This window comes from Papio anubis, chromosome X (assembly GCF_008728515.1).
Source record: "Papio anubis isolate 15944 chromosome X, Panubis1.0, whole genome shotgun sequence".
Taxonomy (NCBI): domain Eukaryota; kingdom Metazoa; phylum Chordata; class Mammalia; order Primates; family Cercopithecidae; genus Papio; species Papio anubis.
In genome coordinates this window covers 24,803,776-24,830,739 of record NC_044996.1, presented here as the reverse complement: position 1 = coordinate 24,830,739, position 26,964 = coordinate 24,803,776, and the positions used below count along the sequence as shown (strand labels likewise).

General features: G+C 38.5%; 1 protein-coding gene and 1 non-coding gene across 7 annotated transcripts in view; one reads left to right on the top strand and one right to left on the bottom strand.

Annotated features, from left to right (window-relative positions):
- The window catches only part of SMARCA1 (SWI/SNF related, matrix associated, actin dependent regulator of chromatin, subfamily a, member 1), a 77,868-nt gene extending 51,163 nt beyond the window's left edge, over positions 1-26,705 (bottom strand). For 4 of the 6 annotated variants that reach the window (XM_009198229.2, XM_009198230.2, XM_003918254.3 and 1 more), the window contains exons 1-12: positions 26,389-26,705; positions 21,462-21,548; positions 19,416-19,582; positions 18,973-19,073; positions 18,766-18,866; positions 15,176-15,355; positions 11,313-11,468; positions 9,649-9,780; positions 8,308-8,376; positions 3,179-3,288; positions 1,254-1,480; positions 180-301 (exon numbers count right to left, since the gene is read on the bottom strand). In XM_009198229.2, the coding sequence (XP_009196493.1) occupies positions 180-301; positions 1,254-1,480; positions 3,179-3,288; positions 8,308-8,376; positions 9,649-9,780; positions 11,313-11,468; positions 15,176-15,355; positions 18,766-18,866; positions 18,973-19,073; positions 19,416-19,582; positions 21,462-21,548; positions 26,389-26,562 (1,626 nt within the window). In that variant the 5' untranslated portion in view covers positions 26,563-26,705. The remainder of the gene's footprint in view (positions 1-179; positions 302-1,253; positions 1,481-3,178; positions 3,289-8,307; positions 8,377-9,648; positions 9,781-11,312; positions 11,469-15,175; positions 15,356-18,765; positions 18,867-18,972; positions 19,074-19,415; positions 19,583-21,461; positions 21,549-26,388) is intronic. The other 2 variants (XM_003918255.4, XM_009198228.3) reach the window with 1 other exon arrangement.
- LOC116272273 lies at positions 21,677-21,748 on the top strand. Its single transcript, XR_004180990.1, has one exon. It is a non-coding gene; the product is annotated as a small nucleolar RNA SNORD112 (small nucleolar RNA).
- Positions 26,706-26,964: the final 259 nt, after the last annotated feature.

The following is a 26,964-nucleotide window of genomic DNA, read 5'->3' as shown; positions in this document are numbered from 1 at the left end:
CTTTGTAAAGAGTCAGTGGAATGGAAGCCACATTGAAGACTGAAGAGAGAAGGATGGTAATGAGAAATTCAATGCACCCACCTAAAGAAAAGGCAAAAGTTCAAAACTATCTAATGTTGATACACATTGCTTAATTGAACTCTGATTTCTGAAGTCTTATTTTATTTTCTCTTCCTCACCTCTCTTTCTTCATGCGGGGTTTGTCCATCCAGTCGACAATACTCATAACCACGCCACATGCAATAATCTTCCAAAATATCCAGCAAGCGAGTCATCTGGCTGAAAATGAGAACCCTTGAACCTAAAACATTTTGCCAAGAAAAAGTGAGTTGTACAACTTGTGTAAAACTAACTTAAAAGCTACGAAATAAACATATGCAACATAAATGTAGAGCACATGAACACTCCACTAAACACACACACACGCACACAACTGCAAGAGATGCTATATATAGAATTATGCATTTGTTGAGTTAGGCATTTTTTAAGGTCTTCAAAAATCCTCCACACATATTGCATATTGCAATGACTTAAAAGACTGCCTTTACTTTTTCTTAAGGATGAATGATGGGTCCACAGGCTCTCTCACTGGACTACAGCAATAGCCTCCCAACTAGTCTCCTGTTCCTAGTCTCTCATTCTCAATAGACCTCCATACTGCTTTCAAGGTTCTCTTCCCAATATGTAAGAGCGACATACTCTGATTGTCACTCTTCACAGCCAATCTTCTCTGACGTTCCCTCTGCCTTCAAAATAAAAGTCCTAACTCCTTAACACATGGTTTAAAATACCTTTCATAATTTGGTTGCATCCATCTTTCCAGATTCAACAACTGCCACTCTACCCCAAGTACCATATGCTCTCTCTGTTCCCTTGTTTCACACCTCTGTTTCATTGCCCTGGAAAACCGTTCCTCTCCTTTTCCCTATGGTTCACTCGTACACATTCTCCAGTGCTCTCCTCAAAGGTTATCTCTGTGAAGACTTTCCCAACTCCCAGTTTCTCAACATATCTTAGCACTTATCACAATGAATTGCAACTATTCCTCCTCACTACACTGTGAGCTTATCCAAGGCAAAGATTGTTGTCTTATTCATCTTTGTACACCCAGCCCGTAGGACAATTCCTGGCAAATGGTAAGTACTCAACAATGTCTGCTAAATAACTGAGTGAATGAATATGGAAAAATTTTATTTATATACAAGTCATTAATATAAATTTATTCCATGCTAATTTAAAAATTTATTACTCACCCTGTTCTTTGAGTTTGGCTAATAGTTTATCCAGAACTACCATTTTACCACTGTTGCTGACAATATGCTCATCAGTGGTATAAGGTGGACCAGGTTCAGCACCATCAAACAGATATGGATGATTACAACACTTTCGAAGCTGCATCAGAATGTTTAAGAGTCGCATCTTGTCCATCTTGCCAGAAGAGTTTAAAACATCAATATCTTTCATCAGGATTTTTGTATACCTAAAAATTTAAACTATAATTACTCATCAATTACTAGAAAGTTAATGTCATAAAGAAATGTTCCTTTGGCCATCAGATTAGATTCCTGTTTGAAGATAAACAAGATTTGATTTGAGATTAAATCTGATGGGCAAAACCAACAAAGTAATGAATATCTGAACATGTGAACTTATGTGCTGCTTATAAACCTGTTTCCTCCTGCTTTATCCATGACCAGAAATTGCCATCAGTTGATAATTATTTAGAGAATTCTATCTGCTAATTATTAATAACTACAGCATGTGCCTGAATTTGACATCCAACATTTACTTGTTTGAACTAGAAACAATTTCAATTTCTTATACCTGTCTTCACAGGTCATTTTTTTCTGATCCTATAAACATTTTTCATTCTCTTTTCTACAATTCCACCCCTACAAACAGAGACTTATATGTGTGTGTAGATAGATAGATAGATAGATAGATAGATAGATAGATAGATAGATAGATACCTGATCAGTGATAATATATAATTATAATAATTATCAACTTTTGCTGAGTGCAAGTGCCAAGTACCATGTCAAGGGCTTTATATGAATTATGCCACTAAATCTTCATAACAATTCTGAGTATTTACTAGTATCATCCCCATTTTACAGATAGAAATTAAGGCAGCTAAGAGAAGTTAAACAACTTACTCAGGGTCACAGAAGGGACAAAACCAAGCTGTGATCTTATGTCTGAGTCCAAAGAATATACTCTTAATCTCTACCCTATACTGGCTTGTGTAGTAAAGAAATCATATATTTTATACATGATCTAACTGTATTTATATACATAACATTTTGCTCCTATTAGCAGCACTATTATGTTAACACTTCCCATTTATGATTCCTTGTGACTTCCCTTGTCAATTTCCTGCTTTAATTGCATTTATCTAACCATTCCAGATTCTATCTTTGTAATATCCACAATCACCAACATTTTCATCATCACTAGTAATATGGTTATAACCATTTTCACTGAAGGAAAAAGAATGCTTTTTTTTGAAACAGGGTCTCACTCTGTCGCCTACCCTGGAGTGCAGTGGCACAAACATGGCTCACTGCAGCCTTGACTTCCTGGGCTCCAGTAATCCTCCTGCCTCAGCCTCTCATGTAGCTGGAAACACAGGTGTGTGCCACAATGCTCAGCTAATTTTATTTTTTATTTTTTGTAGAGATGGGGTCTCACTTTGTTGCCCAGTCTAGTCTTGAACTCCTAGGCTCAAACGATCCTCCTGCCTTGGCCTCCCAAAGTGCTGGGATTACAGATGTGAGCCACTGCACCTGGCCAAGGAATGCTTTAAAAGAATGCTTTTTAACTAACAAGTATGCCACTGACATTACCCCCCTTTAATCCTAACATCATCCTCACAAGTATTATTATCCTCATTTTACAGAATGGAAATTTAGGCTATGTAACTTGCCCAACATAACTATCTATTAAGTGGTAATGCATGGAATTCAAACACAGATCTATAGACTCCAAAACCTATACTCTTTTCAAAAGGTTAAATAAAATACTTACAAACTTTCTCTGAGAATATCTGAACTACTTAACTTGCCATTTAAATATAAAATGTAATTTTTGAACTAACGGCATAACTGAACAACTACAAAGCTAATTTTTAGTAAATTCTTGCATACAAATAAGTTTTAATGGAAATGAAATAGCTCACCATTCTCGTTGCATCTTACTCAGCCCCAAGTAAATCTTTATTTCCTTTTTAGGTGGCAGACTCTTCTCTACATCAGTTTTTATACGGCGTAACAAAAATGGTTTTAAAACCTAAAAGGTGATCATTTTTATAAAAGTTTATGAAACATTTAATATGATTAATAATGTATTTCATCAACAACATTAATGTGAAATTTACTTCCCACTGCAAAGTCCGACAAACACTACCAATACCAGTTGCCAACTTTCTTGGTAAAGAACCACCAAGCAAGAGTCCATTAGAAAATCAGAATAGGGGACCTAAAGTAGGCATTCATGACTTCATGGCACAAAATACATGAAAAATTAAGACAAGACTATTGGTGGCTGAATAAGCACTAAAGAACCCTTTAAAAAAAAAAAAAAAAAAAAAAGCTGCTGTAATATAAGATTTTTTTTTTTTTTTGAGACAGAGTCTCATCCTGTCACCCAGGCTGGAGTGCAACGGCACAATCTCGGCTCATTGCAACCTCCGCCTCCTGGGTTCAAGCAATTCTCCTGCCTCAGTCTCCTGAGTAGCTGGAATTACATGCATGCGCCACCATGCCTGGCTCATTTTTGTATCTTTAGTAGAGACAGGGTTTCACTATGTTAGCCAGGCTGGTCTCAAACTCCTGACCTTGTGATCTACCCGCCTTGGCCTCCCAAAGTACTGGGATTACAGGTGCGAGCCACTGCGCCCAGCCCACAACAAGATTTTTAAACCTGAGAGGAAATCTGAAGTCAGAGTATTGATCAGGGAGTCTTCAAAAATGAAATAAAAATGCGGGTCATTTCAAATACCATCATGTGACACTTAATGATGCGGATATGTTCTAAGAAATGTGTTGTTAAGTGATTTCATCATTGTGCTAAGATCATAGAGTGTTCTTACACAAACCTATATGTCATATGTATTTATTTGTTTTTTCATATAGAAAACCAAGTTCCCAGCACCATTACTCACTATCAATCATTTCCCCTACTTGATCTGCAATGCCAGTATCAAGTGCCATATATCAGGTCTCTATATATGCTCCATTATAATCTGATGGGACCACCATCATCTATGCGGTCCATCGTTGACCATAACGTTGTTATGCCAGTGCATGACTGTAGTTAAATATATAAATGAGGAGAAAATATTCAATGTGAAGGAAAATATAGATGAATAGAGAAAACGAGATAAAAATAATCAGTATATACCTGGAAGACAGATTCTATCACAAGAAAATAGTGCTACAATCTATAGAGTACCTACCTACAATGTGCCAGACACTATACTATGAACTTTACACGTATTATTTAATCCTTACAATAAATTAAATAAATTGAATCCTTACAATAAATAAATAAAATAAATATTGTAATTCCTTACAATAAATCCTTACATGTATTATTTAATCCTTACAAAAATCTGTACTTTTAGTAGAGATGTGGTTTCACCATGTTGGCCAGGATGGTCTCAAGGAAATGTTATCAGTCTATTTTAGTAAGTTCATCAAAGGAACTTTGCTAGCAAGTGGTAGATGTGGAATTCAAACCCAGATCAAGCTAATTCTAAAATCAGCTCAGTCCTGACTAGCTGTTGTGAGCCTAGGAAAGTACTCTTAATTTTTCCAAGCCTATTTCCTCATCGGTTCATCCAAAAACAAATATATGATATGTGTATATGCCAAACTTTTTTTTTTTTTTTGAGACAGAGTCTCGCTCTGTTGCCCAGGCTGGAATGCAGTGGGGCAATCTCGGCTCACTGCCACCTCCGCCTCCCAGGTTCAAGCAATTCTGCCTCAGCCTCCCAAGTAGCTGGGACTACAGGCGCACACCGCCACGCCTGGCTAAGTTTTCATATTTTAGTAGAGATGAGGTTTCACCATGTTGCCCAACTCCTGAGCTCAGGCAATCTGCCCACCTCGACCTCCCAAAGAGCTAGGATTACAGGCGTGAGCCACCATGCCCAGCCCGCCAAACTTTTTGGGGGTGGGGGCGAGGGGGGGGGACAGAGTCTTGCTCTGTCACCAGGCTGGAATGCTGTGGCGAGATCTCGGCTCACTGCAACCTCCATCTCCCAGGTTCAAGCCATTCTCCTACCTCAGCCTCCCGAGTAGCTGGGATACAGGCGCCCACCACCACGTCCAACTAATTTTTTGTATTTTTAGTAGAGATGTGGTTTCACCATGTTGGCCAGGATGGTCTCAATCTCTGGACCTCGTGATCCACCCACCTCGGCCTCCCAAAGTGCTGGGATTACAGGCGTGAGCCACCGTGCCTGGTCAAACATTTTTAAATGGGGATAACGATACCTATTTCCAAGTCTGCTGTGGAAATTTGTGGTAGTACATGTGTAGAACTTAAGTATACAGTAGACAATAAACTGTAGCTATTATTATTAGAGATCTATGGGAGGTAAGGAAAAGGGAAGAGTAAAAGAAGACTTCTGGTTTCTGGTGTGAGCCTCAAAGATTTCTAAAAGATATCCTTCAGAGTTTAAACTGCCTGTGAGATACTTAAGCAAAAAGACTCCGAAGGCAAGGGGATATGAAAGTATAGTGCTTAGGAGGAGGATACAGAGAGGTCAGTTCAGGAGGTATCAGTATATAGGTGGTAGGTAAAACCATGGGCGTGGCTCCCAGGGGGAGTATGTATGAAAGTCAAAGACAAAGCCCTATAAAACACTAAACTTTATAAGAGACAGTCAAGGAAAGAAAGCTCACAAAAGGGACTGACAGGGGTGTACAAAGGGTGAAAGAAAATCCAAAAGGGAACAGTATCGTAGAAACCAACCAGGAAAGAGTTTTCAGCAGGAAGAGATGGTTAGCAGCTTCAAAGCAATAGCCAAGATACTGACCAAAAAGCATACCCTGAATTCAGCAACTGGAAAGTCATTGAAGACACTGTGAGATAAGTTTCAGTTGTATGGAATGGATAGAAGCCAGTGGTCAATGGATTCAAGAGTAAACAGGAGACTAGGGAGTAGATATGGAGAGGATAAACTACTCTTTCAAGAAGTTTAGCTATCAAGGGAAGAAAATGGAATCACAGCCAGAGGGACGCAGTGTTGAGGGAGCACTGTTTTGCATATGTGTGAGGGTGGATGGGTACGTGTTCGGGTTTGGAGTTAATAAGGGAGATACCTGAGCATGTTTACACTTAGGGTAAAGACCCAATCTGGATGGAGAGGTAGAAAATATAGTCGGTTAAAAAGATAGAAAATATAGTCAATTAAAAAGAGGTAGAAAATATAGTCAGCTAAAAAGATAAATCATGGAGGAAAGTCCATAAAGAATAGGAAGAGATGAGATAAAGGATTCACATGGGAGAATTAGCCACTAACCAGAGAAAAGACACCTCTTCCACTCAAACAGAAGGTAACACAGATGCAGGCCTCCTTAGAAGGCAGACATCCTTGAAGTACTTCCTACCTAACGTCTTCTTTTTTCTCTTTGAGAAAGGAATGATGTTACCTGCTGAGGGAGAAGGAGGGCAGAGATACCTGGGATAGAAGTCTTGGGGAGACTGGGGAAGGTCTGAAATAGTTGTTATAGGAAACAGGGAAGAAGACTGTAGAAGGTCATGTTGAAGGATCACCAGTATCACAACATCTCAGCTTATGTTAGAGAACATGGAATCATAGTGGTTCCAACCTGGGCAGTTGTGAAATCTTCTTTACCAGTGTTGGGCAGCCCCAATACAGAGACGTCCACTCCGCTAGTAAGTGGCAGAAGCAAAATTGAAACCCAGAAGACAGAGGGACAGTTACATCACATTATTCCAGGTTACGGTTTTTAGGCAGGTATGGCAGACGGAGAAGGGAGCAAGGGAGCTTAGGAGTACTGGCCAAAGATGGTTTGAGTGACAGAAAATGAGTTAACTGCTGGACAGAGAAAAAAGTCACAACAGGAATAAGCTGATACATGGGGAGAAAATGCAGAGGTCTGGGGATTAGAGGTCTCTGTGAGGTAACAGGACAAGTACAGAAGGATTAACATGAACGGAAGTACTAGAAAGAGATGAGAAGTTGCGATCAAAGAATAGAAAGTTGGGGCCAGGCACAGTGGTTCACGCCTGTAATCCCAGCACTTTGGGGGGCCAAGATGGGTGGATTATAAAGTCAGGAGTTCGAGACCAGCCTGGCCAAAATGGTGAAAACCTGTCTCTACTAAAAATACAAAAATTAGCCGGGGGTGGTGGCACGTGCCGTTAGTCCCAGCTGCTTGGGAGGCTGAGGCAAGAGAACTGCTTGAACACAGGAGGTGGAAGTTGCAGTGAGCCGAGATCGTGCCACTGCACTCCAGCAGTCTGGGCTATAGAGCGAGACTCTCTCAAAAAAAAAAAAGGTTGGGCGCAGTGGCTCACACCTGTAATTCCAGCACTTTGGGAGGCCCAGGCGGATGGATTACCTGAGGTCGGGAGTTCGAGACCAGCCTGGCCAGCACGGTGAAACCCCATTCTACTAAAAATACAAAAATTAGCCAGGTGAGGTGGCACATGCCTATAATCCCAGCTACTCAGGAGGCTGAGGCAGGAGAATTACTTGAGCCCGGGAGGCGGAGGTTGCAGTGAGCTGAGATTATGCCACTGCACTCCAGCCTGGCCGACAGAGCAAGACTCTGCCTCTCAAAGGGAAAAAAAGAATATAAAACTGGCATACAATAAACGTTAAGGAGCCACCTGATGATGAACAGATTAACAGAAAAGAGAATGGGTGGAGGGTAAAACTGCAAGACAGCTTAGGCCTCAAAGGAAGAGCTTTGTACATGACAGTGGAGAAGCAGTGGCTTAGAAGTGGCAGTGGGGGAACTAGAAGAATACCGATACCATCCTGAGGAACTGTGGGGTGTGGGATCAGGAACAGCCTCTCTGTTGGAGAGGACCACATTGTTCACAGGGGAGAGCCAAGGCAAAAAAGCTGTTCTAGAGAGAGGCTGAGGACATAGAGGAAAAAAAAACAAAAATACACAAAAGAGGCTGTCAGAAAGGTTGGGAGGGAGAAACAGTGACATTGAGCCAAGAGGCAAACACAAGTTCAAACAGAGTCTATAGCATTTTGTTTGCTGGGTCAATCTGTATACACTATTTAATTACTGAATGTTCTTGTCTGCTATTACTTACTGCATGAAGTCTTTCCACGAGTTTTTGATCACCAAGACAATTTTTAGTGTCAAACCAAGAATCAAAGTCCTGTAGAGGGGCGGAAATTCTCCAATGAGTGCAGTTTTTTAAAATATACCTGATATTCTATAGATTCTTACACAACCAATATGGAAATAATGCATTTAAAAAGTACTTTCAAAAATATTATTGGCTGTGATGGCTACTATTATTTACTTCTGAAAATAGGTAAAATACTGGAGCAGTTAACAAAATTTGAGCCCCATTGTGTAAGAATTCCATCAACTTTTTCCTTAAAAGATATTTATTAGGCTTCCCCATACTGTAGTAATATTATGTCCAGTTTAAAAAGTAGAATATAAAATCAAAGACATAATGCTAATAAAAATGTTAATTTTACCAAACAATAAAACAAATAAAAGCAAAATAAAGTGTGCAAACCAACTTATGGTTGAACTTGCTACTTTTTATTATTAATTAATAATCATAATGGGGCCGGGTGCAGTGGCTCACACCTGTAATCCCAGCACTTTGGGAGGCTGAGGCGGGCAGACCACTTGAGGTCAGGAGTTCGAGACCAGCCTGGCCAACATGGCAAAACCCTGTCTCTACTAAAAACACAAAAAATTAGCCAGGTGTGGTGACGGGGACCAGTAATCCCAGCTACTGGGGAGGCTGAGGCAGGAGAATCACTTGAACCCAGGAGGCAGAGGTTGCAGGGAGCTGAGATTGCGCCACGGTACTCCAGCCTGGGCAACAGAGTGAGACTCCCTCTTAAAATAATAATAATAATAACAATAATGGGAAAAATCAAGCACCAAAGTTCTTAAATCTTTCAATTTAGTTTGGTGTCCTAGCATAATTTTGTGTTAATGATAAAATATATATATATAAAAATCACACATTTACACAATATGCTGTCTTTCACATACTCTGAGCTCTTTAGCACTCACCAAATGTCAATGCCTACAATAATCAAAGATCATTTTATAGCTTCCACCTGCCAAACTAGTATACAGAAATATGTTTCAAACCACTTCAACTTAATGAAAATAAAATGTTGAATGCACTACTATGGACTCAGCCTCACATCATAAGTTTTAGGAGCAATGTGATAGAGGCAAAGTTGAACAGGCAGGTTAATCTCAAAGACAAGAAGCATACTATCTCTCAAAAGATCTCCATTTAAAAACTTTTAAAGAACTCTTTCCTAAGAAAACCAAAACATGCAGATAAAAAATTACAAATTAAAAAGTACCATAAATTTCAATCTATAGTGTTTTAAAACACATGTCAATGAACATAAGAAAGTTATACTTAAAATGTATGGCTTAAACTTACATCTGCAGAATTAAAGACATCAGGCAATAAAAAGTTGAGTAAGGCCCACAGTTCATGCAGGTTATTCTGCAAAGGTGTTCCAGTTAGGAGCAAGCGGTTAGTCGACTTGAACTCACGAACAATCTCTGAAAGCTGCAAAAACAATACTCATATGAGGATTATTTTACTTATTAGAATGCTCAACATTCAGTTATACTGTAATTTATCCAACCAATACATTTTTTACTACAATATAACTTGAAAATTTTCTATGGAAAAATACCCCAGTTCAAGTGACAAAGCTGCAGTAAGGCAAAACTGAACATTTCTATACTTATAAGAATGCAAGCCAGTCACAGTGGCTCACACCTGTAATCCCAGCACTTTGGGAGGTCAAAGCAGGTGGATCACCTCAGGTCAGGAGTTTGAGACCAGCCTCGTCAACATGGTGAAACCCCATCTCTACCAAAAAAAAAAAAAAAAAAAAAGCAATCATATTTATACCTGAGACCCTCCCCGCAACTTCAATATTTTAGTTTCCCCATTTTGGGCTCACAGAAAACAGTCAGAACTTCTCCATGGAATCCAGGTCAGCCATTTTACACAATAAAATCTCCATCTCCCCACCAACCACATTCATCTACATGCCTAGACATGTTCTAACTTGGCCTGGTCACAATTTTTAAGCCCCAGAATTGAGCTGATTTTCCCAGTAACTTATATTAACTTTCTAAACACAAGACCACAAAAATTAAGACACAAAAAGCACAAAAAAATGGTAATCATATAAACAGAAATGCATTTTTATAATGCTTTTAAATATAAAATTATTTCTAACATGCATCCTCTTGTCAGATATTAGTTCCAATTTGAAATTAGTATAATCCACCTGGTGGTTTTGCTCCAGTTCTGTCCCTGTTTCTCCCAAATTAGCCCAGTGATCCAAAGAGAGGTTCACCATAATTGAAGCTTTTCCTACTGCTGATGGAATTGAATGGCAAGAAATACTGATATTTTTCAATGTTAACACCACACTCTAATTCACACAAGTCAGATAATTCCAGGAAATTATTTTCTCTCATCCATATAAATACATATAGGGTAGCCCCTCAATAAAAAATAAATCAATACAAATGATATTTGTACACTAAATATTCTCAACAAAATTAAAATACTACAGCATAACACAGACACAGGAGGTAGAGCAAAGGAACACTTAATTTTCTTTACATTAAAAACTGTGCTCAATTTTAATGTGTCTTATATTCAATAATTTAGATTTGCATTCACATTCCATGAATAAAATCACGATGTTCCATTTTGAGACAGAGTCTCGCTCTGTTGCCAGGCTGGAGTGCAGTGGTACAATCTCAGCTCACTGCAATCTCCGCCTCCCAGGTTCAAGCTATTCTCCTGCCTCAGCCTCCCAAGTAGCTGGGACTACAGGTGCACACCACCACGCCCTGCCAATTTTTGTATTTTTAGTAGAGATGGGGTTTCACCATGTTGGCCAGAATCGTCTCGATCTCTTGACCTTGTGATCCGCCCACCTCGGCCTCCCAAAGTGCTGGGATTACAGGCGTGAGCCAGCGCACCCGACTGTTCCATCATTTTTTATTCTGAATACAGAAAAGGGAACAAACAAATCTGGTAATTAAACTTTAATAAAGATATTGATAACTTACCTTAGATTTTTCATTCTTTATTCTGTGAGCTTCATCAATGACTAGGTATCGCCAGTGAAACTTTTTGAATACAGATTTTTCTTTAATTACCATCTCATAAGAAGTAACGCAAACATCCCACTCTCCTGGCATCATTTCATCACGAATAAAAGCAGCCTAATGCAAAATAAAATACTTCATATTAGAATATATTTATATTAGAAGATGTTACAAGATGATCACAGAATTAAAGTATCAAGAAAATATTAAGAATTGTAAGAGACCCTGAGGATCATTTAGTTTCATCCATTTTAGAGATGGGAAAACTGAGGCCCAAAGATAACTGTGTGGTCAATTATCTGGATGATCTGCTAATATATTCATTAGCAGAAGAGAAACAGAGGCTTCCCTTACAGAAATACCGCATATTCAATGACCTAGAAAAGTCCATATGACCAGAAATCACAAAGTTACTAGGCTTGTCTTCATATCATGGGGCATCCAAAAGAACATAGACAAAATAACTCTTTCTGAACAACATATTCTTGCCAAGATCCAAGAGTTACCAACATAATACAGTTTGAACAAATAGAAAGAACTCAATGTGCATGAATGATTCCAACCTTTTGAGAACTCTCGTATGTCCCTTCTTCATTTTCTAGCTGGGCTGAGTCATACACTTTGTTAAAAGGTCATGGAAGCCCATTAATGTTTTTGTGAAGTTCCAGATGTTGCCATGAGGTTTACAAATGTGATTTCATAAAGGGGACTTGCTCTGTCTAGTACAGGAGGCTATGGAAAACAGTGAGACTATTTAAAACTATTTTTAAGTCTTCACAGGCAGTGGCCAACATGGTAGGTAAGTTGACTGAGAGCATTTTTAACTTGTATGAGCTGAATTCCAGATGTTATCGGTCAAAATAAAACCACAAAAGTTAATGGGAAGCAGGAAAATCTATATTAAGAAGAGGATGACTAGTATTATAAATCTGGCTGGGCACGGTGGCTCATGCCTGTAATGTCAGCACTTTGGGAGGCCGAGGCGGATAGATCACGAGGTCAGGAGTTCAAGAACAGCCTGGCCAACATGGTGAAATCCCGTCTCTACTAAAAATTACAAAAATTAGCTGGGCATGGTGGCTTACACCTGTAATCCCAGCCACTTGGGAGGCTGAGGCAGGAGAACTGCTTGAGCCCAGAAGGCGGGGAGGTTGCAGTGAGTTGAGATGTCACCACTGCACTCAAGCCTTTGTGACAGAATGAGACTCCATCTCAAAAAAAAAAAAAAAAGTTTTATAAATCTGAAGTTACAGTGCATAAACAAAATTAACTGTTCCCTGCAAAGTCTTTATTTCATAATTCACAACTATGCACTAAACACACTGCAGACTCATTCAACAGATATTTACTGAGTGTCTACTATGTATAAGAGAATCACCTGGACTGAAGAGGAGGACAGAATAAAAAAAAAAGGCCTTTTCAGAGATCTCAGTTGCACCCTGGGAAGTGATCACATTTATAAATTTAATAAAGACATTAGGGAATAGGAGACAAAATAAAGAGTAGAGTGCCAGACCCCATTCAGTCGTGCTAACACCTTATCCTTATTTGATTTTGTGAAGCTCTCAGTTTGATGGTTTCACCTACAAGTTTCATGGAACAAATGCATATTTTTAATTTAAATTAGCTCTCCTTTGAATTTTTTGTAACTATTGGATAAATTTAGAGTTAAACATCTTGAAAAAACATTAAAGGTGTCACATAATCCAAAAGCTCTCATTTTAGAGGTGAAAAAATTAAGGCCCTTCAAGACAGTCAACCCCACATAATCAGTAGCAAAGCCATGACTGAAATCAAACCCATTTCTATGTCTACTATCTTTGATACCTCTGGCGTGGAAAAGGAAGGGGCCACAAAGCACACTGGTATCAATCAGACAGGATCAAGAGTATCTCTAATAATCTCCCAACTCAATTAAATGCCTATTATAACCTACATCAAATTTTTATTATTAAAATATTACCTTCATAAAATGTTTACAGAAGACCAGGAAAATACAAAGACCCAACATATCTATCCTATGTTGTACCAAGATTCAAATCTGTCTATATATAATGATCTGGACTTCCTCTATTCATATCCACATCGATCTCTAAGTGCTGAACATGGTACATTTATTATTTATGTAATTAGTAATTATTGGTTTTCAAACTCTTTTGACCATGGCCCACAGTAAAATTACCTTTTGAATTGCAATCCAGTATAAACATATATGTTTGAGTGTGTGTACACAGAAAGAGGCAACTTAAGAGTTTCTCAAAGCAATATTTATCCTTATTATAGTATGAAACACTCTGCAATTTGCTATTCCATTCTCTCTCAATGTTGTAGAAAATTGTTGTCACCAAGTACTAAGCTGAATTCACAACCCACTAATGGGTAGCAACTCACAATTTGAAAAACACTAACTTTGAAGACTGGTTTTCAAGATTAAGAAATTTTTCAAAGCCAGGCACAGTGGTGCACACTTGTAGTCCCAGCAACTCAGGAACCCGAGGTGAGAGGATCGCTTGAGCCCAGGAGTTCAAGGCTGCAGTGAGCTATGATTGCGTCACTGCACTCCAGCCTGGGCGACAGAGTGAGACTCTGCCTCTGGAAAAAGAAACAAAGAAATTTTTCAAGCCACCAGAATCCCAGCCTCCCCAGGAAGCAGAGATAGGGCAGTCATAAAATAAATATACTGAGACATTATGAAAACACAAACCTAGATATGTATCTTTTGCTTTTAATCTTTAAGAAATAATTTCAGCAAAAGTTCAATACTTTAGAAATGCAAAGTTTATATGGAGTGGTATTACATTAGGTAACAGTGGTGACCAGAAAGAGTTCTAAGTGACTAATTTGCTTTGGGGAAATATTAGGCATAGGGAAGAATCTGGCCTGTAATTGCAAACTTATGAGCTCAATATTTCAATATTTAAATTATTTATGTTAAATTTAAATAAATTTAAGTAATTTTTCTTCAAGCAAAATGATGAGGATAAAATTATGTAATTCATTATGCTACCATTCTTTTGAGGATATCTTTAGATAACCTATCTAAATATGGAAAACAGAATACATCTCTAAACTGTGTTCTCTGGAGGCAAAATAAAGACAAAGTTTAATAATATGCTTTCTAAGCTGATTATTTTAGTATTTTTGCATAATTTATTAGTTTTAGATTAATTCTACAGTCCTAAAATGACTGGAGCCTACTAGATTGACAAATGGCTAATTTAAACACCCCCCCAAAAAATGCCCAGTTTCTAATATTACCTGATAACATATACAGACATGTATTTTTCTGTTCAAAGACCAAAACTGAAAGCTGTGTCTATGCATAAACACAAAACACGAGGCTCTCTGTACATATAGAAGAGGTTCCAGTTGTGTACATGCATATGCGTGTGTGTATACCAAGTCAAAAGGCAAAAACTTAAATATAAAATTTTAAGTCATGCAAATTTATATATTGTTGGCTTCAAAATAGCACAAATGAGAGTCACTGGTGAGATATACTGTCAATAAAATAAGATGTTTTTAATGAAAAGTCACTCAAAGTACAATTCAAAACGGCTTAGGTTAATTAACTAGTTAAAGCAAATGTAGACGAAGCATAATAATGGATTGTCTATTATTAGTAGGTGATATATCTACCTCATGGGAGTGTTGTGAGAATTAAATAGATGCAAAACACTTAAAACAGAGCCTAGCTTAGGGTACGTACAACTTAAGTCTTACTTAGTAGTAGTCAACTCAGATGTTTTTAACAGCAATAATATGTAACTAAACTCCAGAAATGTTGTTATTCTTGACTGTCTTTTTACACGTTTCTCACTTACTCTGGCATCCTTGTCTCCAACAAAACAAATGACACGGAGAGATGGGACCCATCGTTTAAATTCATTCATCCAGTTGTGTAAAGTAGACTTTGGAACTAAAACCATGTGAGGTCCAGGAATATTTCGGTAGTGTTTCAGGTAACCAAGCAAAGCAATTGTTTGTAAAGTTTTCCCAAGACCCTGCATTATCATCACAAGGAAAAAAATCCATGAACATTTTTTCTGTATGGAAACATCTTGTTAGCAACAACATAACAAAATATCTTTGTCCACTATCTCGCAAAGACAATTATGTTTCTACCAATGAAAAGTAAAAATACCAAATACCTTTTTTAAAGAAGATAATCAAATCATTCCAATTCAGTATCGTACTTACCGTGAGCACAAACTGAAACCAGTAACTTGCAGTCAGAATGTTGCTCAACAAAGCAACTTTCTATTTAGAACATTTTTCCTCCTAAAGGAGCAAGCAATCTACTAGATAATTTTTCTACTTGTTCTGAAGTTAGGAATTTTCTGTGTGTTTGTTTTACAAAGACACGCTTCCTTTGCCAGCCTGCTTAGATACTGGTCTTTCTTTCCTATTGTTCCTAACATTATTACAGCCCAGACATTAAATATTCAGACTATGTGTCTCAAGGGGCTTGTGGCTCTGTACTTGCATCTCACACTCTTAAAAACCTTAGGAACCACAAACGAACAGAATTTTTCAGCCAGAAAGAACCTTAGAGAGATCACCAATTCCAGAGGACTTTTTAAAAAATAACATATTCAATACCTATGAACAGATACCTAACCCATAAGAAAGGGAACTAAGCCTTTTTTGGCCTCTTAAAACTGCTTTTGGTTTTATCTCTGAGCAAGATATATACTTCTTTTTATAAATGTCTGCTTAAAGCTATTTTTTTTAGATTGTGTCCTATCTGATATGTCACTTAATGAGACAACTTTTATGAATACTATACATGAAAACCTTAAAATGTTTATATTCCTTAACCAAGTAATTCTACTTCCAGGAATCCTATGGAAATAATCTGAGAGGTACAGAAAAACTAAATTACAAGATTCTTATAGTGGCATTATTTACACTATACATCAGGCAATCCAAATGAACAGCAATAAGAGAGAAGTTGAATAAAATTATGGTACCTCCCTAGGATTATTATGTAATAATTATGTTCAGAAAATGTCTTAATTACATGGAAAATATGTATGTAAATAAATCAGAATGCCAAATTATACATACAATAAGATTTCAACTATACAAAATAAGTACAACCAGAAGAAAAAGACTAAAAAGAAATATGCCAAAATGTTAGCTGTGGTTACTTCTAAGTAGCACAAGTATAATTTAATTTTAGTGATTTATTTATTTTTTTCCAAATTTTCTATACTCCTTAAAGTGTCTATTTTTTAGGAATTAAAACATATCTAGTATTGGCTGGGTGCAGTGGCTCACACCTGTAATCCCAGCACTTTGGGAGACCAAGGCGGGTGGATCACCTGAAGTCAGGAGTTTGAGACCAGCCTGACCAACATGGTGAAACCCCCATCTCTACTAAAAATACAAAATTAGCCAGGCGTGGTGGCGGGCGCCTGTAATGCCAGCTACCTGGGAGGCTGGGGCAGGAGAACCGCTTGAACCCGGGAGGCAGAGGCTGCAGTAAGCCAAGATCACACCATTGCACTCCAGCCTGGGCAACAAGAGCAAAACTCCATCTCAAAAAATATATATACATATAAATATATGTTATGTATAATATATATTTATGCTGATACTAGATATATATTATATTTTATATATATTTTATATATCATATGTTATATATATCTGGTAGCATAAATACATCACTAAAGACCAGATCCTTCATGTTTAGACAGGCTGCAGCCAAGAGCTGCTTGGGGCAAATAATCCTGGTCCTTCCATTGTCCAATTTACCAAGCTCCTCCCCCTCTGAACTGACAATAGTCTTCAAATCAGAATACCTAAATATAACGAGCTACAGACCCTTGCTTTAAGGGATCCTCTGCCACACACCCAACAGTTGCTCAACCAGGGATGAGTACTTATGCAACTGACTACTAACTATACTAGACGCCATAGGGCACATATCATCATGTGGCTCTTCTGGATAATAGTGGTTACAAGTATGGTTTCAGAGTCACATAAATACGAATATTATTGAGTTATATGGATTTAGAACTTTCCCTGCCCTCTCTTAAATCCCATTTTATTAATTTGGTCTTCAAATACAAATATAGGCCTTCATATATTCCCCCTTTAGCTGATGAATTGGCATCTTACGTGCCTTACTTTTTCCTGTTCGGTTATTTTATTACACATTTATAACTCCTTCACTGATTTCCAAAGCCCCACCATGCACTGTACTGTATCAAGATTCAGCATTACTCTTTATTCGTTCCTTATTCCACCTATGCACTTTTTGATTGTTCACAAGTCAAAATATTGATATTCATTCACACATGCATATATTCAGTCAGTCATTTATGTATTGCTTGGTTTGTATACCCCGCTTTATTCCCAAAAGGATTTCAGGTAGCCTACAATCAAAACATGGAACATAAATTGATGGCAAAATAGAAATAAAGAGACGACAAGGAAAGTAAGAAAGACAAGTAGATAAAGAATAGGAAAAGACAGAAGGACACATGGGGCAGACCATTAAAGGTTACATAAAGTCAGGGTGGGGGTGGTTCACACCTGTAATCCCAGCACTTTGGGAGGCCGAGGCGGGTGGATCACGAGGTCAGGAGTTCAAGACCAGCCTGGCCAAAATGGTGAAACCCCATCTCTACTAAAAATACAAAAAAAGTTAGCCGGATGTGGTGGCAGGTGCCTGTAATCCCAGCTACTCAGGAGGCTGAGACAGAGAACTGCTTGAACCCGGGAGGTGGAGGCTGCAGTGAGCTGAGATCGTGCCACTGCACTCTAGTCTGGGTGACAGAGCAAGACTCCATCTCAAAAAAATTTTTTTTAAAAAGTTACATAAAGGCATAATTTGGGCATCCATCTTCACTCTGTGCTTCCTGGAAGCCAAACTGCAAACAAAAACAAAAGTACAGGGAAGGTTTTTGGACCACTTGAGGAAAGCAGAGTTTTATGGCCTGTGAAAGTCTGTGTTCTAGCGGTTACTTAACAAAACAATTCTAGCCAGGTGCTGTGGCTCACACCTGTAATCCTAACACTTTGGGAAGTCGAGGTGGGAGGACTGCTTGAGCCCAGGAGTTCAAAATTAGTCTGGTTGACATGGCGAGACCTGTCTCTACTAAAAATAAAAATAAAAATTAGCCCAGTGTGGTGGGCACATGCCTGGAGTCGCAGCTTCTCAGGAGGCTGAGGCAGGAGGATCGCTTGAACCCAGGAAGTCGAGGATGCAGTGAGCCGAGATTGTACCACTGCACTCAAGCCTGGACAACACAGAGAAACCCTCTCTCAAAAAAATAATAATAACTCTAAGACTACAAAATACCTTTTACATGGTAACAACTTTAAAAAAGCCTCCAGGCATCGGGGAGCGGGGGCAGGTAAGCTCAGGTTTAGAATGTGGTTTTAGCTACTGATTCCTTACCATTTCATCAGCCAAAATGCCATTGACTCCATTTTCATATAAAGATATCAACCAATTCAGTCCTCGAATCTGATAATCTCTCAGTGGCCCCCCTTTCACATCTGGGGAAAAAATGCAAGGACGTTTCATACTTTCATTAAAATATTCAAGTAAAATTTTTCTAAAACTAAATTGAAAAAGAACTCACCAATGTGATGAAGTACTTACATGAAGGTGACACCTCAAATCTAATACACACATTAGATGTTTTCCGACTCTCCGACAGTAGCTCTTCATCTTCTTCTTGCTCTGTGCGCCTGTGGCGGTAGCTGAAATTAAAAAAGGAAATCCCTTCATATTCGACCCAAATGCTAAGGTATCAATTAAATCAGTGTACATGGCTATTATCTTTTACAGAAAAAGAATGAGTTGTCCAAGGTATTGCTTAGAAATCGGTAGAACCAGCCTACATTTTTACTGATCAGCCTCTAGTGAGAAAAAAAATATAGGTGTCTTCAAAACATAATTATAATGGCAATACCCTTATTTTTTGTCACATGAAGGTATACTGAACAATAAAGAGGGAAGGGGTGCATGAAGGGATCAGGGAGGACAGGAGGAAGAAAAGGCAGGAGAAAGGAAAGAAAATAGAGAGAGAGGTGCCAACATACTCTCCAGCAGAAATTAAGCTCTGCTTTTCATCTTTCTTTATTCGAGGACGTCCCAATTTCATGTTCAGTGGAGATGTTGGAGATTTCTGTGCTGAAGGCTGAATGAAATGTGCAAAAAGTTCTGTCTGCTTCAGTAAAAATTCAAATCTCTTTGCTCGGTCGGCTTTCTAATTTGCAAAACAAAAGAAAAGTAAGGACTTTGCTTTTCATTCCTTCAAAGTCATTTAACAAATACTTGCATTGCATTTACTTTGTACAACACTCTTAGCACTTTAAACATACTAATCCACTCAATTATCTTAAGAAACCTATGACGTAGTTACAGGTATCATCTCCACTGTAACTACATGCTACTGAAGCACACAGAGGGTAAGTAATTTGCCCAACCTTGCACAGCTAATAAATAGCAGAATTTGAAAATGTATTTTCAAATAGTTTGAAGGGAAGAAAAATGATCTGACAGACAGTAAATTCCCCAGTAACAAATATCCTTCTTAAAGAGTCATAATCATAAAGCAAATTCTCTTTCCAAAACATTATTTTATTAAATAAAATAGTAACAAAATTAAGCATCAAATATGTAACATATCCCAAATATTGAAATATAAATTAACTATAATATATATATACCATAAACTGAACTCTTAAGAATTTTCAAGTTGTATCCAGAAATAACTTAAATCTTAAAATACAGTATCATCTTGTCTCAAAATATTTTCAATGTCATGGTATAGTAATGTAACAAACAGTCCTCTCTTCACTCACAGGGATCTAGAAAACTGCATTTTATGCTAGTAGCATATAAACTTTCTCCCCAAAGTAAGCAGAATTTGGGAAAAATATATAAACACACACACATATATGTGAAATAGTTAATATATATTAACTATTAAAAGTTGATATGTATTCTAATTTCTCAATACATTGTAAAAGGTCAGGGAACATGTACCATATACAGGCAATAAAACTTTGTTTCACTAAAAAATCTTAAAAGATCAAAAGACATATACATCATTCTAGATAAAGGAAAAAATAGACTATTTATTTATTCAAAGTCGCTTTCCAACCACAGAGTAAAGAATAGTTGATTGCTAATGAAGGATGCATAATTAATAACCCAGAAAACTTACAGAAGAGTTCATTAACATAAATATAAGAGTTAGATAAATTCAGACCATGAGCTGGAAGGAGGCCAAAAACTTTCCATTTTATGTTATCCTCACTGGAATGTTATTTTTAGAGTTGTTAAAACATTGTCTACCTACATTAGATGTGGCCTTAAACATAAAGTCTTATAAAATAGCTATCAACAACCAAAAAAATATATTTCATCTCTACTTATTTTTACAATATTATTGCAAAAACAATCCCTCAGAGAAAAAAAAAATCCATTTCGACCACCTGTCAAATTGTTGAAAGATCCAAGGTTATAAGAGTTTAGTTAAAATTAAGGCTAAAATATGGATTTTAGTGACTAAAAATTAAATAATTAAATGTATTATAGCAAGCAATATGTAAGTATAACTAAGATTATGCTGCTTAAATATGTGATATTTTCATGCATTGGACAAATATTCTTCCCTTTAAAGTGTATTGACGTATTACATATTTCACTAATGTGTAGCATTTATTCATATGTCCAAAGAAGGAGAAAGAAAGAAAAATATGAAAATCTGGCTTTGTGACTGGATTTCTCTCAGGTCACAAAGCCACAGTGGTATTACCACTGATTTTTTCACCTCATAAATAAATATTTCTAGCTTACAGTATTTTATTATGGGACAGAGAGCACTGAACAAAAATGAGATGTGACTTCTAGTCCCAACTATGACATATAGCTTCCCTGATCCTTTAATTCCTCATCTGAAAATGAGGTTAATTTATTCAACATAAAATATTGTGACAGACTGTATATTAAATTACTTTCCAATTCTAAAATCGATGATTCTCTATGCATTACATATACATACGTATTTTTTCGTCTTTAACATCTCAACTATAAAAATTAACTACAGCATTCACTATCCTATCCAAGAGTACATTTACCATTTTCTCTTCATATTCCGGGTCCATTTCCTTTTCAGATTTAGGAGCTTTAGCAGCAAGTTTGAGTTGAAATGAAGAAACGTTTTTCTAGAATTTCAAAGAAAATAAATGTCATCAAATTGCAAAGCAAGGTTCTTAAATTGGTCAATGTTCTCATTAGAAGAAGGCGGAAAGCAATTACATAACTAAATATATAAATCAATGTGGGACATGCATGGACTGATGATGAGAGCATGTCACGAAGCAAGGCTTATGATTAATCCAGTTCTGTACACCTGAGGTCCAATAAAAACATCTGAAAAATTGTGAATGCCAGAGAAATATTAATTGGAGTAAAACCCAAAAGGCAAAACATTGAGCTTTCTCATCCATTCTTTAATTTACAGTGTAAGAAAATGTGTAAACATTAAATAAGAGATTTTAAAATCTAGAAAAGGCTAATATCAACCACAAACCAAAGAATTCAAAGAAAGTAAATATTAATTCTCAGAAACACTCCTTCATGTCATGGAAATATGCCACACTTTCAGAAGAAAAACTGTGGTTTCTGTTCCTAAAACAATACTTTTTAAATTGTTTTCATAGCATTGTAAGAATATTTAATTTTTTATGTAATGCAATGTGATCATATATACTTAATATAATAGTGCAGTTTTAAACTTTTGGCTTATGTTAATTTTCTCTAACTGGAAAGAAAACTAAACTATTTATATTGCATAAATATTTTGTAGAAGCAATTTATCAAGACTATTTAAGTATTAATGTTTGATATTTCAAAATTGTAATTTAGCAAAAACTAACCTCAATCAATAACTTAATACAGAGATTATCTGGGGAAGGGGGTTATCTCATGCACCCTATCTTTTGTAAAGACAAGCCTGTACTGGTAAATATAAATACATATATAGAATAAGCCTCCTTCCCTATAAGAAATCAAGAAATAAAATAACAAAAACACAAATCTACCCATCAGAACCAAAGATGAGAGTATTTCATTTTTAACACAGACTTTGCGTAAGTGAAAACACAAATTTGTTCGTGAAAACCATCATGGCTTTTGTCAAACTATCGCTGAAAACTTAGGTCAAAAATCAACAGAATGTGACCTTAAACATAAGAAAGATATGGCCCCAATATGTCTTCTAATATTTACTAAAATTTCTATTTTGAGGAAATCCAAACTGAGATTATGGAATTTGACCTTGTCCAGACTCTTTCTTTGTAGCACTGATCAGATATCATTCAGTTACACTAACCCAAATAATAACCATCTTGATTTACAGCATCTGACATGTACACATCTATGTGGAACGTTTTGAAGGTAATCCTGGATGGATGAGAATAGAAAACTGCTGAAGAGCCCCTCAAACTCACACTTTCAGACTGCCATATATAATATAAATCGTATTTATTTTCAAAGCAACAAGAAAAATTGGGTATCAAATCCATACCTTTATCATTCATTCCTTGAAAGGCTATATGAAGTGTAGTTTTCCAGTTTCAAAACAGTGAAAATAACTTCCTCATATACACAAGTGTATATAATAATGTGGGAAGTACACTTACAGAAAATTAAAGCTTTAATCCTAGAAAAACATTTTACCCACTACTTTTTTGCTTACCTTGCGGTAGACTACCATCAAAATCTAATTATATGCTAATTAAAATTTCTTATCTTGAGCAGAGCTATTAAAAGCTGTGGGTAATTACTTAATTGGCAGTATCTTCCACAACAAATTTTAAAATACCTATCTTCTAAACCTTCTCATTTGTGTGTGTGTGTGTGCATTCTCAAAACTACATTTTTTCATACAAGAAAAGATGAAAGGTGACTAACAGACTCTAATGAATTCCTTTGGATTTTGTTATCTGAGTCTAGGTGCCATGAGAACGCAGCACAAGGTCAACAAAATGGCTTGTTTTAAAGACCATGACCTTTTTCTTGATGTTTTCATTACCAAAGATACCATCTCCAATTTCTACAGTGCTGGGTAATCCAACCGTCACTTAAACCAAGTAAGTTCGACAACCAGAAGGCAAGCAAAAATACCTTTGAGTAGGTAAATGTCACAGGTCAATTCACTAAATCTCATCTACTGTCTTCATCATGAAAGTGCTCTCATTCAGAAACCTATTTTATTTTATTTGGTAGACAATTCCACCAAGTTTGAAAATCTGGCTTCCCATGTCACCGAGAATACAAGCAACAGTAAAAGACATGGGAAAGATGGCTAGAGGAAGGCACTCTACAAGAAGGCACAGCAGAAACCCAAGATGAAAATGTCTTCCACTGCAGTAGCATCCCTCATCCTTGGTGTGCACGTGTCATTACTTCCCTTTCTCCGCTTTATCACTGACACTTTTGTATTTTACAGTTGTTTTCAAACGAGTTTATGGTTTTGTTACACCTATATTCTTTATCATAAACTAACATATTATTTCTGGTGAAACTAGATGAGGTGTTTAAAAAGTGATAGCTAACAGTCTGGCAATTAAGGAAGAAGACAGAAAAATTTTATTTATTTACTTATTTATTTATTTACTTATTTATTCGGAGACGGAGTCTCAGCCTGTCGCTTAGGTCGGAGTGCAGTGGTGTGATCTCGGCTCACTGCAACCTCAGCCTTCCCAGTTCAAGTGATTCTCCTGCCTCAACCTCCCAAGTAGCTGGGATTACAGGTGCCCGCCACCACGCTCATCTAATTTTTTTTTTTTTTTTTTTTTTTGGTATTTTTAGTAGAGATGGGGCTTCACCATACTGGCCAGGCTGGTTTTGAACTCCTGACCTCAAGTGATCCACCTGCCTCGGCTTCCTAAAGTGCTAGGATTACAGGCGTGAGCCACCGCGCCCGGTCAGAAAAATTATTTTTAAAAATCAACACAATACTGGAAGAGTCTGGTAGGTGGTTACTTAATTGAGACGGAACAACCTGCAGGATTTTCAGGTGCCTTTGTGTCACTGTTTGAGTACACTAACTGATGACCATGAAGAAGAGGTTAATCTGCACTTTTAGTACACAATTTAAAGAGTCAAGGTAGTATGTAATGTATTTCAATTGTTAAGGAAAAATTAAAAATAAAAATGATGCAGCGGCTAAACTTCAGCTATCCAGGAAGTTCCTGACATACAGCACCTCATTCCCCTATCCTCAGTGGACAAATGAAGTACTGGTAGGGCTATTTCTGATGAGGCAACAGAGTTGACAAATATGTAGGCATCAACTCAGTGTTTATATTATACAGTTTTTTTTATTGGTCCCTTGTTTTTACACAATTCAAAATTTTATTAAAAAATTTATACAAAATTCAAAAATGTATACAACCTGGAAATTTGACAACCTTTCCTGCCATACAAAAGGCAGTTTGGCACTCACATTTGACCAGTCTAGGGAATAAAAAGCACAGAGACATTTCCGAATTTCCCAACATTTGATTTATATTGATGCTTGGTATTACGCCCACTTTTAATCAACAATATTGTCTTACTAATCCAAGTACCGCGTAGATCTTACAATGTGTATGTTTTCTACGGTTTTGATTTAGCACTACAATTGTCCTTCTGTTTAGTCAACCTTGTATCAGTAAAATATATGTCACATAAGCAACTGCTAAATTTAAAATTACTCTTCTCATTTAAGGCGAAAGGTGTTAATTTTCCTCAAAAGCTTTTCATTTGGTCGTATAGTATCATATAATGATTCAGACAAAGCCACTTGAGATCTCTAAAGCAAAATTACCCACCTTTTTAAAATTGCGATATGACTACTCGTAAATGGGAAAAAAATCCACCTATAAACGATTAGTTGTGCAATTTTATCATACATCAAAAATGCTTATGCCCCATCCTATTTTTATGTCAATTTTTCAATGTTCTATAGTTTTATTTGCATGTCTCGGGCCACACGAAATGTGCCTTATGGAGATAATACATATTTTCTGGATTGGCTTTAATATGTGTCAGAGCGGTTCCCTTACGTTAGAAGCAGCTCATCTTGGCGACGCTGAGTTTTTTAAAAATTAAAGGAAAAAAAAAAAAAAAAAAAAAAACCTGTGTGTGTCCAGGAGCCAGCAGCGCCCACTAGGAGAGGGAGGCGGAAGCCTGGAAAGCTTAGGGCCGGATTGAGGGACCATTGGGGTGGCCCTGGAGTGAAACCCTATACCGTCGGGGGCGGGGCAGAAGAGGGTGAGGGTGCAGATGTTGGAAATTTTCCTAAGCCAGCGTCCACGGTTCCTCAGTTTGCGGGGGTGGGGGGGTACGACGCAGAGAACTCCTTTCCTCGGGGTGACACCCCCACCTCGGCAGGCGGGGTTCAAACGAACAAGGGATGGTTTTTTTTTCCTGCCATCCAAAAGACTGACATTGCCAATGAAAGAAAGAAATGTCTTCCCTGTCACCCTCCACCCAGCAACCACCAGCAGCACCTTGAAATTCGAATTACAAAAAAAAAAAAAAAAAGCCCCAGCAAAACCCCTTTAGCGCGAGTGTGGGATTGAAGGGCCCAGATTTCCCAGGCAGAGGCCGACGGGAAAGGGGGGGAGAGGGAGCGAGCGAGAGGAGAGGGAGAGGCGGAGGCTTTTTCCTGCACAGCCCCATCCCCCACCCCGTTACCCGAGTTCCGGGAAGGTGGAGGGGGTCGAGGGTTGTCGAGGGGCTCCCGAGCCCCCAGGCCGCGGGAGAGAGGGCACCCCTCCACCCCGCGCCGCTCCCGCCCGCGCCCAGCCCCGCCCCCGTCCTCCAGGCGGCGAGAAGGAAAGGGGGAGGGGAGCGAACGCCAGGCGGTTCCGCCGCCGACCCCCGCACCCGCCGCCCCCAGCCCCGCAAAGCTCCGCGGGTACCTGTCGGCGCCGAAAGGTTAGGCTTTGGGCCCCTCAGAGGGGCCAGGCACAGGATTTGTCCACCACACACACACACCCCCTTCCTATTTACCTCCTTCTTCTTCTCGCCCTTCTCCGTGGCCGCGGTGGCTTCGGTGGCCGCGGCGGCCGCTCCCTCCTCCTGAGAGGTGGACGGCCCCGGTTGCTCGTCCTCTATGACCACGATAGTGGCGGTCGCATCCGCGGCTGCCACGGTGGCTGCCACTGCGGCGGTGTCCTGCTCCATGCCGTGGGAGCGGGAACGAGGAGGGGGACGAGACAGGGGACGAGGGCTCCTGGGCGGCGGCAGTGCCTGCACTGGAAAGAGCTAGATGGAGCAGGGGTGGGGAATCACTCCGCTTCCAACCCCTTCGCTCAGGCCCCCCCTTCTTTAAATAACCCTCAACCCTGCCCCACTTCCGTCCACCCACCCTACGTCATGGCCTCCCCCCGTCACTCTCCCCCCTTCCTCCACCCCCCCTCAACGATCGCGAGACTCCCCTTCCCCACCCAGAGCCCGGGCCGGCCCCGCACGACCAACTGTTGCCTGAGTGTGGGGCGCGGACAGGGGTGGAGGCGGGAACCCACAACTCGCGGTCCCCTAAAAATCCCCTTTCCCACACGCCCCCAACAGTGAGCCTGAGCTCCC